General features: G+C 46.6%; 1 protein-coding gene across 1 annotated transcript; it reads right to left on the bottom strand.

Moving 5' to 3' along the window:
- Positions 1 to 1,168: 1,168 nt before the first annotated feature.
- Positions 1,169 to 5,680, bottom strand: PSPH (phosphoserine phosphatase). The gene is made up of 5 exons (XM_038157830.1): positions 5,417 to 5,680; positions 4,615 to 4,749; positions 3,012 to 3,157; positions 2,065 to 2,213; positions 1,169 to 1,355 (listed from the first exon to the last, which is right to left on the bottom strand). Exons 1-5 carry the CDS (start codon positions 5,635 to 5,637, stop codon positions 1,245 to 1,247), a joined length of 762 nt encoding a protein of 253 aa, XP_038013758.1. The 5' UTR covers positions 5,638 to 5,680; the 3' UTR covers positions 1,169 to 1,244.
- Positions 5,681 to 13,362: the final 7,682 nt, after the last annotated feature.

The raw sequence follows: 13,362 nt of genomic DNA, 5'->3' as shown, positions 1-13,362 counted from the left end.
GTGTCATGTTTACCCATCTTTCTCCTGTGTATTGTGAGGGCTGAAGGAAGGGGCAGCTGTGATGTATTTTAACATCGGCAAAGCTTTTCACATCCTCACAGGGGAGATTCTTACAAGTCAGGGAAATAAAATCCCACAATGTGCAGAACACACTCAGGAGAGCTGTCAGCATTTAGCAGGTGTGTTCTCCTGGATCAGACACTAAAGAGACCCCTTAAAAACCAGGATCCATCAGCAGGAGCTCAGAGGAGCTCTTAGAACAGGTCAGGCTTAACTCTGGCAGAGTTTAGGGGTGGTTAATCCACACTGGAGGCAGAGGAAGGGACTGAAGTTTCCCAGAATTAAAGGTTGATGAATTGACTCCCATCCCATTACAGCTGGTGGGAGTGGGTTGGAAATGAATAAAACATTCCACAAACACTGGGACCACTTCCCAAAGCCAGCAGTTTGCAGTTTGACTGGAGTGTTTTGATGAAGGATGGGAACCACTCTGTCCCTCACCTGAAAATGTTTCTTGGCCAGGGATGAACATGGGATCTCAGATTTCCCTGCAGCTCCCGCCCCAGACAGGTTGAGTAACTGATGTTGAGTAACAGATGACACCACAGGTTCTCTGTAGCCATAATTTTAATGGAATCAGAGATATTTAGGGATGATTTCCACCTGTTCACTGCTTACCTGCTGCTGAGATTCTGTGCAGTGAAAGGTACTCGCCATACCACAGCCTGAATTACATTATTATTATTATTATTATTATTATTATTATTATTATTATTATTATTATTATTATTAACATTGTTGTTGTTATTGTTACTGTTGTTATAATTACTGTTATTATTACTGTTGTTATTATTGATTAGGCAAAGTTCTTGTTTGTGGCCTTGTTCTTTTTTTGTCACCCAAAATCAGTAGAGGCATCACTGATGAAACAACAGATGTGCAATATTGACCAAGAGATAATCTCTGAAGGTGTTTTTAACTTCTTATTTTCTATGCTCGGTCTTCCCTTGGAAGTAAATAATTTATTTCTTCCACCAAAGGAAAGCTTTATAAAAAATTTCACTTATTTTCATTCCAGCCTGTTTGAGTAGCACGGTGCCATTTGCCACACGGGCCAGAGTGGAAGGTCCCCAACCCCCAGAATCAGTAAAAAACTCCAGCCCACGAGTTTGCAAACAAATAAATGTTTAATGGCATTGTATAATGGATTTACAGGTGTTAAATAGATTATTTTACACGAGGATTTATCGCTCTTCCAGCTCCTTTAGCAGTTCATCAAAGTGGGTGATGTACCACTTTGCTTTCTCCTTTACCTGCTTTCTGACTACATTGCCTCCAAATCCAATGAAGCAATCCTGGAAAGACACAACACATGGATTATTGCATGGAAGGAGTGGAGTTGTCACTAATTAAATTTGCTTTGAAGAGTGGATTTTAAAATCCCTGCCTTGTTTTCCTTCGCATGTTCATTTTTCAGATTTATTAACGATTAATTCTGCAGCATTTTGGTTCCTGGGGTTTTTGTAGCTTCCAGACTGTTCAGATGTGGGATTTCACTGAGAATCTGATGTAAATGTGATGCAATTCCATTCAAGAGCAGGTAAACATTGGCTCATGCATGAGCATCCCACAATTACCCCTCTCCTGTTTATCTTACCTCTGTTTGCCTCATCTCAGAGATACCAAAAGCAAACTTTAACCCTGTCCTCAATCATTAACCAGAGCAATCATCATTTCTACATCTCACAAAACCCCCTGCAGTGAAAGTGCAGGCTTTAAAATTTCCACTGCAGATTTTTTTTTCTTTTTTCTCTCTTTTTTTTTTTTTTTTTTTGCCTTGAGGTGGAAAGCATTAAACAAATTCTGAGCAGTTTTGGGGTATTGGGGCACTTTTGTGTGGGGAAAGGAGCTGAAGGGGAGGTGGAATTAAAATCTCTCCCTGGGACATGAGCATTTATAAAAGTTGTCTTTCTGGTAATTTTTTTATTAAAGAATCCAAACCTCACTCTTGTCTTTGCCCCAGGGATTTGCTCAGAAGGCATTCAGGATTTCTGCAATACTCACTCCAGGGGGGCAGGCTTCCATGTCTGTAGCTCCATCTCCAATCATAACCACTTTCTTGAAATGGAACTGTTCTTTCAGATGAGTGATAACCTTTCCTTTCCCCCCTGATTCAGCTGTTGGTTGTGTTTCATCAAATCCTGCATATTCTCCTAGAAAGCAATGGCAGGACACGTTGGAAATACAGATATTTTCAGGTAAATGAAGGAAGATCTCTGCCTGTGGTCTTGACTTCAGCGCATGCAGTCCTGTAAAACTCACAGCACAGCATCCCAAATCGATAATGCCAAGGAAAGTTTAAGGCTGGGATTTCACCCAAGTCTTTCAAAGAAAAATAAGAGACATTTTCAGAGAAAACCAGAAACTGTGTGTGCAGTGCTACCAATCCATTCCCAGCCACTCTGGTGTGAACAGAGCAGCACCAGGATGAGGCAGAGTGTAGGAAACCCTGAGTAAGAACAACCTCAGCCCCTACAGCTCTGCTGGGCCACTCCAGCTGCAAACCCAGAGCAGCTCTGCTCCGGGGCCCAAAGCCCCTGAAAGGGAGGGTGCTGAGAGCAGCTCAGGTCATGGACTCTTTAACTTGGAGGAGAAAATGAAACTCTGCTCTCAGCAGCTGTGCAGAGTTTTACCTTTGGCACAGCTTGCGATTAAAAAGTAACTGCAGCTCTATTCCTGACCCTGAGCACGCCCTGAGCTGGTCTGGGGAAGGTTTTGTGGTTTTCCTCCACGGAGTTAGCTGGATTGGTAACAGGACAGTGCCTGCAGCCCAGTATCTGAGAGCTGGAGTGCTCCATCTGTTGAGCACTCCTGCGGATCAGAAGCTTAGGGAGTTCAGCATCTTCTTACTCATCCTTTCACAGGGGAATTAATTCAGTGTGGATTTTGCTGTTTGCTAATCTGGAAGTGCCATTAATTAGCAGACAGAGGAGGCTGGAGGGGGCTCTCACCGTTGAAGTAAAACTTGAGCCTGTTGGCGAAGACGTTTGCTGTGGGGATGTTCAGCTGCAGGGCCACGTGTTCCACAATGCTCTGAAAGCCCCCCGAGACCAGGAACACCTGAACCCCTCGTTGGTGGAGTCTGCTCACCAGCTCCCTGAGAGGAGACAGCACAAAGGTCAAAGAGATCCTTCCTGAAGCAGGCCCTGTGCTATTCCAGCTCAGTTTGGGGTGTGCTGCTTCCAGCTCCATCCATCCCTGCTGCCCAAAGCTTTCCCTCCTTGTTTGTGCCCACACCTGGCTGGACAAAACCTTCATTTCATTCCTCAAAAACAAGCACTCCCTAAAACTGCTTTCTTTCCGCTTTCACATTAGTTCTCTTGAACAAGTGAGAGCAGATCCAGTTCAAATTTCATTTCTGAAGTGAAACGACAGCAAGAAAATGAATCTGGAATGCAGCAAAAAGCAGGGGATGAGACAAAACCACTGCTCCAAAATGCTAAGTGGCTGGAAAGTGCCAAGTGCAAACGTTTTCTAGCTCAGAGTTGGTTCACCAGATGCTGGACATTGATGCCATCTTTAGGAGAGGGCACCAGCTACAGAAAAGGAATCAAAAAAAGAAGTTTGTGAGCCCAGTTCATGCCAGCAGCACTTGAAGGCAGTGCAAGGTTTTGGGGATTGGCTCTGGAGGCAGAAGATCAGCCTGCAGCAGGGGGAGCAGGGGAAGGGGTGGCAGGACCAGCAGAAACACCAAAGACTGAAAAGCAAAGCCCAGGCTTAAAGCAGGACACAGAAAAGGAGGAAGAAAGGGAAGGAATGAAAAGGAGGAAGAAAGGGAAGGAATGAAAAGGAAAATCATGTGATCCTGAACAAGGAAACAATGTTCTCTTTGTAGTTACCTTGAGCTGTCTTCTACAGAAAATAGATATAATACAAGCACAGGATCATCAAAAACTCCTTTTATATGCTAAAAATATTTCAGACTTGAAGCTATGGTCAGATTTTGTAGGAAAGAAATTCTTTTCAATTGATAGAAACAATTTGAATAAGGAAAAAATCCCCAGAGCTTTTCAGTTTAAATAGTTCACGTTCATTCCAAACCTCAGGATGAATGAATACATATATTTATGCATGTTTGCTTTAATTTTAATGCTTTTAGGGACTTCAGAATGGGTAGCTCTGGGCAATGGATCCCCTAAACTGAGCCAGGGGTGTGACTGCCCTGAGCAGAGTCAGAGAGAGGCAACAGAGTTGCAGAATAGATCACATTTAAGGAGGTATTGAAACTCCTCCCAGTCCCATCACCTCTGAAAAACCAGTGGTTGAACAGGTTCTTTTCCATGCCCATGTGATCCTCAAGCCAGGATCTGAGCTTGACAGCCAAGGTGCCAGCTAATATCTAAGAATCTTTTCTTTTTCCGTGGATGCTTAACCACTAGCCATGGAGTCAGGCTCCTGATCCAGCTCTGTACACACCCAGCACGGAGATGGGGCAGGAAGGCAACACAAACCAGCCCTGTGGCCTTACAGCACCACTGATGACACTGAATTTGCTTTATTTATTCCATCTGCTTCCTGAATACTTTAAAAAAAAAAAAATCCAATTTTTCTTACCTTATTCCTGGAGTTAGCTGAGGAGGGTTGTCAGATATTAATTTCTGCACTTGTTCATAGGAGGGCCTGATGAGACCTAACCGTGCTGTGAGAGCTGCCTTGAATGTCACGGTGCCACCCATGGCTCTGCGGGTCCTGAGGGACAGCCAAAAAATAAATCAGGGACACTTCACCAGCTGGGGCTTCTCCCAACAACAGAGCATCGACAAGGAATGACCAAGAGCCAGGTAAGAGAGGTTATGCTGAGCCCAGAGATTGGTGACTGAGGGATCTCCACGGATGGGAGAAGCAGCGGAGCAAAGGAAAACGGCTCCACTCCCTCTGTGAGGCCATACTGGGACCATGTTCCTGAGCTGAATGCAACAGAGCTTTTGCTAAAAGCTTCAGCTTGTGCTGTTTCCAAGCCTCAGCAATGGGTTGGGAGTGCTGTCCCCTCTCCTCCATCTCAAGGTAAGGTTTTCTCATTCAGAACAGGGCTTGGTAGTGCTCAGCCAAGTTTAATGACGAGGGCTGCTCAAGTTTAATGATGAGGGCTGCTCAAGTTTAGTGATGAGGGTGCTCTTAGTCTATCAAAATTACCAACAGAGATTTAATTCCGGGATAGTTTTGTTGGGTAGCCTCACAATTCCCAAACCGAGCCACTTCATCCTGCATTAATCCCACTTATTACCCCAAGCCCTTTACAAACTGCAGCCATCTACGCCAGGACCAAAGGACTGTAAAGGACAAATCCCTGACCAGGGCCCAGCGCCCCACGGCTCAGTGTGCCCGGCCCTGGGTGAGCTGCCCCAGCCTTACGCACATCTCTGCCACGGCGTCCCCGACCCCGCAGAACTTGGCCAGCTCGTCGATGCCCTCCTCCCTGATGACGGTGCTGTCCACGTCGAAGCAGACGGCGTCGGCGCTGCGGAAGATCTCCTTCAGCTCCATCAGGGACGCCATCCTTTTGGGAGCCTTCTTACTGTGAGGGGACAAGATGAAGTCTTTCTCTGAGTGAGAGTAGAGCAGTGTTTCCTGAGCCATTGGTGCTGCTGCTCTGGCGCGGGCGAGAAGGGCCGAGCGCAGGCGGCTCAGGGCTTTTATCCCGGCCGCAATGGTGGTGGAGGTCTGCCTCAGCTGCTGATTTGCTCCCGCCTGTTGCTGCCTACTGATGGTCACCTCGTGCTCCAGGTGGGCCGTGGAGCCCTGGGCTGCTGCTGATTTGTTCCCTGCTGCCTCAGCCCATTCGTGGGTTCAAGGTTGTAATCCTTGGCATTGCCGGAGGCTCCAGGCTGCCAGGAGCTGTGTGGGATTGCAGGGCTCGGGTTCTTCTCAGGGGGGTCTTGGTTTCTCATCTCTCCCAGGCTGGGGAGTCACAGCAGTTGCTGCAGGACACCCAGGCCCTAAGGATTGCTGCAAACGACCCTAAACCTACCAATGACTGGTTGTCCCTAAATCAGGAAGGTTTAGATCCTGTCCTAAATCCTCCTTAATAAAAGATTGGACCATTTACATTGAGGATTAGCTTTTTATAAACCCATCAAACCCTCGGCCTTTGAGGACTTCACTCAACCCAGCAAGACATCACATTTTCCATAATAGTCCCTGACAAAAGTTTATTTTCTACCTTTTTAGATGACTAAAGTTTATTTTCTACCCCTTTGGATAACAAAAGTTTCTTTTCTACCCTTTCAGATCTGTCCACTTCAATATCTTGAGCACTTTAGCAGATCAGAAGCTTAAGGAGTTAAGTATCTTCTCACTCATCCTTTCATAGGGGAATTAATTCAGTGTGGACTTTACTAATCTATAATTTAGACACAAACAACACCTTCCTATTTATCTCACTTTTCAGATTTCTGTAGAAGTTTTTGTTTCCTCCAATCTCTCAGACACCTCTCAGGACATCTTGTATGATTGATCTGGTTTGCAGGTTCTTTTCCTGGGACAGGGGAAAAACACCATCAAACAGCACATTCTTAAGAATTATGGATTTCCTTATAACCTTTCATGTTTTGTTTTCTTCTCACTAATGGTCAAAGCAGGAACAGAACCTTTGGGTTTATTCCCAGGACGTGATGGATATTGGGACACGCAAAAGGCTTTATGAAAAATTCCCATCATCACTACAAATGTAGGGCACCCAGCTCTCTTATCTGCTCGTGAGCATGGAATAAAAGGGAATGCTCCAGTCTGCTGTTGGGAGGTGGAAATCTGCCTGAAGGAACCACCCGGCCTGAGTGGTGAAACCTGTTGTGAACAGCCAGGAGCTGCGTCTGCCTGACAAGCAGGAGGTGTCAATGAGCAAGGGACAGGCACAACGAGTGACATGAGAGGCACGGGCAGCCCTCAGACAGGACGTTTTGTGGGGTTTGTTCTGCTACCTTTGAGGGGAGTGGGTGGCATTGGAGGAGAATCCCAGAAAAGAGCTTTTACAGAGCCCCTGCGAGCTGCACTTTGGCACAACTCTGCCCTTGCTGCATGGACACACCATGAAACTCCAGCCTTAGGATTGTGGCTAAAGGATTATTTGCTTCAGGCCATGTGGGGTTTTATCTTTTCCTACAAAGACTGCACTGTACATGTAAGAAAAATAGTTATAAGCCATCAGCACAGCACAGAAAAGAAAAGTGGCCACAGACATCAAAACTTCCCCCTGCCAGCACCCAGCTCTGAGGTCAGGCCCAGTGGCCCGAGGCCAGGTCTGAGGTCAGGCTTGGCACTGGCTGGGCAGGTGCCACGTGAATTGCACGTTTGTTTTAGCCTTGACTTGCCCTGGGCTGCAGAGCTGTGGTTGTGTTTGCAGTGAAAGCTCCCCGATTTCCAGGCAGCGGGGCCGTGGCTCCAGGGCAGCTGTGACATTGGCGTCACCGTGTTCCCTGCTGATGCAAAGCCACCATTGCCACACCTGGCTGCACTGCAGCCCTGCCACGGCGTGAGGCAATGGCACCCTGTGGGGACATGTCACTGTCACATTTTCTGAAAAATCCCTTCTCCAGGATTTCTCCTCCTGGGGAGCTGAGAAGCCTCAGAGAAAAATGAAAACAATAATTATCTGATTCGCTTCTCCTGTGTTTGCTGCTTTGGAATGTGTTTGGACATTGTTTACCAACAGGTGATTGTTTCATTGGTTCCATGTGAATTGTTTTAACCTAATGACCAGTCACAGCCAGGCTGTGTCAGACTCTGAGGAGTCAGTCACGGGTTTTTATTATCATTCTTGTTAAGCCTTTGGTAAGTATCCTCTCTGTATTCTTTAATATAATATGATAAAATAATAAATCAGCCTTCTGAGAACATGGAGTCAGATTCATCTCTTCCCTTGTCCTGGGGACCTCACAAAGACCACAGGGACACTGCTCTGTGACGTGACTGCTCGGTGACAAGCTGGAATTTGAGTCTGGATGCATGGCTTTAATCTGCCCCAGAAAAACGTCATCTGGGAGTGACGAAATGTTCATGTTTCCTTCTCTCTGATGTCCACATTTCCCAAGCTCCTTTCCCTGCTGGATGGGCTCACAATGATGGCATGAAAGCTGTGCTGGACTTTGCACTTTGATAGACAAATAAAGAAGAATTATTGTGGAGTCATAGTTGGAATTAACCCTGTCCTCTCTTTAATCCTCTTTGAAAATAGTTTCAAATTGTGGGTTATGCTGTCTAAAAATGACAAATTAGAAGGGAAGACTTTCAAAAATCATCAGTAGCTCATCAGAGCAAAAAGAATTAAAGTTGTGTAAAACCCTTCTGTGGAGAAAACTCAGCTGCAGTCAAGGAAAAGCAGTTTTGTATTCCAGAGTGATCCAGGCCTGTGTAAGTGGCAGAGATTAATTATTCCAAAATACAGAGCATCTGATTGCTTTAAAGTGTAAATGTTTTAATGAGATGAGAAGAAAGAAGAAATTCCCACAAAATAATGGGTTCTGTTTCCATATGACAAACGCTGATAGGGAATCTCTGATTTTCCTACCACTGAGTTTCAGGTAGGTAATCAATTCCTAGCCGGAAAAGCATCCAAGCAGCAAACATTTCAACAGGTCTGATATAAAATACCACGGGGAAAAACTGGAAAGAAGAATATGGGGAAGAGAGGAACAGTGGGCAAGGAAGTGGCTAAAGAAGACAAAAGAGAGACAGAGAGAGGTAGGGTGAAACTTGAGATAAAGATGGAGAAAAAAGAAAATGACAAGAGAAAAGGGGAATTCCTGTGAGATCTCCTTGCCTCCAGACTATGAAGTGTTTCATTAGGCTGTTAAAAAAAAAATAAAGACATTTTCACAAGAAATAATTCTCTTTCATAATAGACAGGGTGGAGTCACAAACAGGGGAATTATGTAAGAGCACATGGGAAAGGAAAACAACTGAAATCCTCTCTGTTTGCTGTCCCTTCAAAGAAGGGCACTTGCCTCACAGGGAGAAACTGCCCCATCCTCTGTATCCACAGATAATGCAATTGGCAGCAGTAAGTGGTGCTCAGAACTGCAGGTGCTCTGGGCTGCAAGGTTCTGATGAGATCTCAAGCCCCTCATTGTGACTACACCTCCCTTGTTGACATATTTCAGCTTTCAGAAGTGCTGCCACGCTGCTACTTTGCATGATGATCACATTTATTGCCGTTAAAAATGAAGGTTAAGTGAATCTTAATGAAATATTACCCAGCACTCAGGAACACCCTTGTTTGCAAACAATTTCTGATTCACTTCCCCATTTAACATTGTACTGAACAGTAACAGGAGTTCAACCACATTAAACTGTTTCTTTTGCCTTGAAGGGAAACTGCTGCTCAGAGCAAAGGATTTGGAGAAAATACTTCTTGAAAGTTTTTTTCAGGACCTTTTCCTCCTACAGTTTCTAAGAACATTCCCAGGAGTGTTTCCATGGTATGAGTTTAAACAAACCACTTAATCCTCATTGTTTCCAGTCCTGTGTCTGTAAAATGAGAATAATACAGTGGCACAGCTTTTCTGTGCTGAGCTTTCATCCTCAGAATTAGCAACGTCTTGAAAGCTTTAGAGGAAAGCTGATACATTTAAGCAGATTAATTATATTTAAGCAAATTGTGTTTGTGTTTTATATAAGTTTTAGAAGTTCAACCCATCCACACATAACTTCCTGTGGTTTGCAGGGTGAGAATAGGAAGATTCAGTCCTTAATCTCCCGGGTTTTCTTCATTTTTTAAAGGCTTTTGTTAAACCTCCTGGGTTTTCTGTTTCATTTTAGGTTTTGCTTCAACCTCCTGCTCAGTTTGTAAAGGCAGTGGCACGAAGCTGTCTGCAAGTCAAGAGATGAGCTGCTCGCAGCTCCTCACGATTCTCTGCACAGCAGTGCCTCACAGCGAACTCATTTAAGCACCTCGCAAAAAGCAGGTGAAAAAGGGCAGAAAGAACCTGTTGGATGTTGACATCCACCTCCCAGCTCTCCCATCCCCTCTCGCCCGTGCTGCCAAAATGCCGCCGCTCCCCCCGTGCCCGATTGCATCATTCATTCACGCCGCTGTTATAAACCAGCCGCCGCGCCGGTGCCGGCCAGCACAGGCACAAGATCCTCCTCGTTTCCCCCGCTGGAAAAACCCCCTTTTGTGTTACGGATCTGCGAGCCGAGCTCCAACCCCTTCCGAGCTGCGAGAAAAGCGCGACGCCGGGGACTTACAGAGCGGAACTCTGCCGGTGCCGCCGGGGAGCTGCTGGCCGCGCCTGGCAGGGAGGGATCAGCTGAGCCCTCAGCGACACAAACCCCGCGCCCGGGCTGCGCTGGACGGCAGCCGCATTTTGCCGCTCGGCCCCTGATAAAGCGCTGAGTCAGGCAGCCCGGGGGGTTTGTTTGAGGTGCTCGCACACATGGGAGCGGAGCGGGGCAGCGCTCGCTGCCAGCGAAGGCGGCAGAGGTGTGACCGCCCCGGGGCAGGGGAGGGAGGAGCCGCTCGGGGCCGGGCGGGGAGCGGCGGGCGCGGGGCGCGCTCGGCCCGGCCGGGAGGCTGGGGCAGCTCCGGGCAGCGGCCAGCGGCAGCTTCTGGCTGAAAGCAGCGAGGCAGGGGCGCTGTTTTCGGCAGAGAAGGGAGGATTTGTGAGGTGAGATCACAGAGTCACCGGGTTGGAAGAGACCTTTAAGATCATCGAGTCCACCCCAGCCCCAACACCTCAGCTAAACCCTGGCACCCAGTGCCGCATCCAGGCTTTGTCAAACACACCCAGGATGGGGACTCCACCACCTCCCCGGGCAGCCATTCCAGAACTTTATGGCCCTTTCTGTAAAAAACTTCTTCCTGACATCCAACCCAGATTTTCCTTGGCACAGCTTAGGGCTGTGTCAGTGCTGCCTGGAGAAGGAGACCAACCCCACCTGAGCAACCGCCTTTGAGGAATGTAAGATTGCAATATCTCCTCTTGGCTTAAACTGTTAGTGCATCCCTGAGTGAAGCTACACACACAAATCCCATCCAAAGCTGGCAAAAGCTCGCCAGCAAAGGGGACAGGCGTGGGAAAAGGCTCTGTGTTGTTTCCCCAAAAGCTGTGGAAAAATTGCCAAAGCTGCCCGTGCTTGTGTTTTGGCATCCCACGGAGGAGCTTCCCTCCCACACTGCCGTGGGTTGGAAAATGGGACCGTGCCAGCCCAGGAGTTGTTTGGTTCAAGGTCAAGAAAAGCTGATTTAGCTGATTTGGCTGCTTTCGTCCGCTTGTGCCAGGAGTCCTGTGACTGCTGCCCGTCTGTTCTGCACCGCTGGATGCTCCAGTCACACTCTGGGCATGACCCCTTCTGCCATCCTGGCAGTGTCACCCCTCAAAATTCCATGTATTTATTAAATCTCATCACCTTTCGTGCCCCTCCTCCCTTTATGCTTTTTCAGAGTTTCTCAGTACATGACAGGATCATCTCTCAGCAACTTCCTGAGTCAGGAAAAGATGGGACCAAGCCCCCGTGCTGCCAAACTGGTGCCAGGGATCAGCAGCCCGGTGCTGTTTGTCAGCTTTATCGTGGCAGGACAGGATGTTGTTTAAAGCAGATTTAGAAATCATTTCTGTGAATAAGGTTAAAGGAAAACCCATCTTGATAAAGATGAAAGAAAATGGCTTTTACTGAGAATCTCAGAGGGGTTTTTTGCCAAGATAAGCAGTGCCTGGCTTGACTGAGAGAATTGCTGCTGAATATTTCATGAAGGATATTGCCTTTATTTGGCTTCGTTTAATGGACATGTTGGCTTTAATTTAGTTAAATATTTTGATTTTAACCTGGTGTAATCCATTGAATTCATAGGGCAATTTAAGTCTGGTAAACATTTGCCCTTTATTTTTATTACACATAAAAAACAAATAGAACAATTCTACAGCCAAGACTGGAAAAAAAAAAAAAAAAGGAAAAAAGCTTGTCTTGATGGCTGAAAAATGCTGCAAAATGGGAATTTAATGTGAAGATGCTCCTGAGAAATGTTACTATAACACAAAATAACTATCCTGAGGAATGTGAGCCAGCAAAGAAACACAGAGAGCTCTGCCTGGGAGCTGTAGGAGGATGCTCGGGAGTGAAAATACAAACTTGATCCAAACACAGCACCTAACTCTTGTACCTCACTACAGAACCTTTCCATTTGTTCAAAAAACAGCAGAGTTCACCTGCATGGAGGATTAGGATGTCTTTGAAAACAGATTTTCCTTTTTTACCCCTATTCTCCTAAAAAAAAAAACCCATCTCAAAACTTAATTTTCTCTTTATTTTCCAACAGAAATAATTCCTCTCCCAAACCTGAACCTGGCCCACATCACTGCCAGCCCCACAGGTGTTTTAGGATGGACAATTCCTGCCTTTCCATGGGCATCAGCAAGGAAAACAAACCAGAGCAAGTCTGCTGGGATGGGTTTGACAAGGCTGCCCTCTGCTGAGAACAGCCCTGAGAGGAACGGGCAAAAAAAAATAACAAACCAGAGAAGCAAAGGCAACAAAATATTTGATCTGGGAGTTCCAGAAGCCAGGGCAGAGCTGGGGATCCAGGTGTTTTAACTGGACATTGTATCTCAGATATTTGCACAGCAGCCTCTTGGGCCAGGTTTGGTGGTTTGTTTTGTTACGGTTTCAGCATCCCAGAGAGGTGCAGACAACATTTTAACAGAGTTCCAGAGCCAATATTGAAATGGCAAGCATGATTCCCCGCATTTTGCAATGTTTAATGTTTATTCCTAATGACTGCAATCACAGAGGAGAAAGCCCAGCCACTCCTGTGGAGTCAGCGTCAAAATATTTCACAAGACACTGCTCAGCAAAAGGGCTCCAAACTTGCAGGATGTCCAAACACCACCTAAAACATTAAAAAAAACCCAAAAACAGAATCCCAAGGATATCAGCAGCTGTCTCTTCCAGGGAGACAGACAGGCCACATGTGGGAATCCTCCTCCTGTGCACAGCGTGGCATTTTGCCCAGAAACCTGAGATCCTCACCCAAAGCAGGTGCCACAGCCTGCAGCCAAACCCAGCTGGGCTGCCCTGACACCTGACACTGACTTTTCCCGTCAAGCTCCCCCAAAAGTCCTGTGCAGCAAAACTGGACCCAACAGCAGGCTCAGACTTTACTCCTGGAGGTGGGGTGGAAATACATCCAGCTCGCTGCATTGCTGAAGCAATCCAGGGCTGCATCCAGAGCTCCCTGCTGCAAAAAGTGGGATGGAGAGAGAGACATTTCATAGAATCCATAGGTTTGGTCGGAAGGGAACTTAAAAAGCATCTTGTTTCAGCCCCCTGCCGTGGGCAGGAACACTTTCCACCGTCCCAGGCTGCTCCAAG

Source organism: Motacilla alba, chromosome 19, assembly GCF_015832195.1.
Source record: "Motacilla alba alba isolate MOTALB_02 chromosome 19, Motacilla_alba_V1.0_pri, whole genome shotgun sequence".
In the NCBI taxonomy this organism is placed as follows: Eukaryota; Metazoa; Chordata; class Aves; order Passeriformes; family Motacillidae; genus Motacilla; species Motacilla alba.
The sequence above is the reverse complement of the archived record's forward strand: the minus strand, read 5'-3'. Positions and strand labels throughout refer to the sequence as shown.

Excerpts from the sequence above, each read along its gene's own strand:
- PSPH (XM_038157830.1), bottom strand. The coding sequence starts at position 5,637 with ATGGCTCAGGAAACACTGCTCTACTCTCACTCAGAGAAAGACTTCATC. Across the intron at positions 3,158-4,614 it reads CAGCTAACTCCAGGAATAAG|GGAGCTGGTGAGCAGACTCC; the intron begins GTAAGAAAAATT and ends GTCTCCTCTCAG. Across the intron at positions 2,214-3,011 it reads GCTCAAGTTTTACTTCAACG|GAGAATATGCAGGATTTGAT; the intron begins GTGAGAGCCCCC and ends ATTGCTTTCTAG.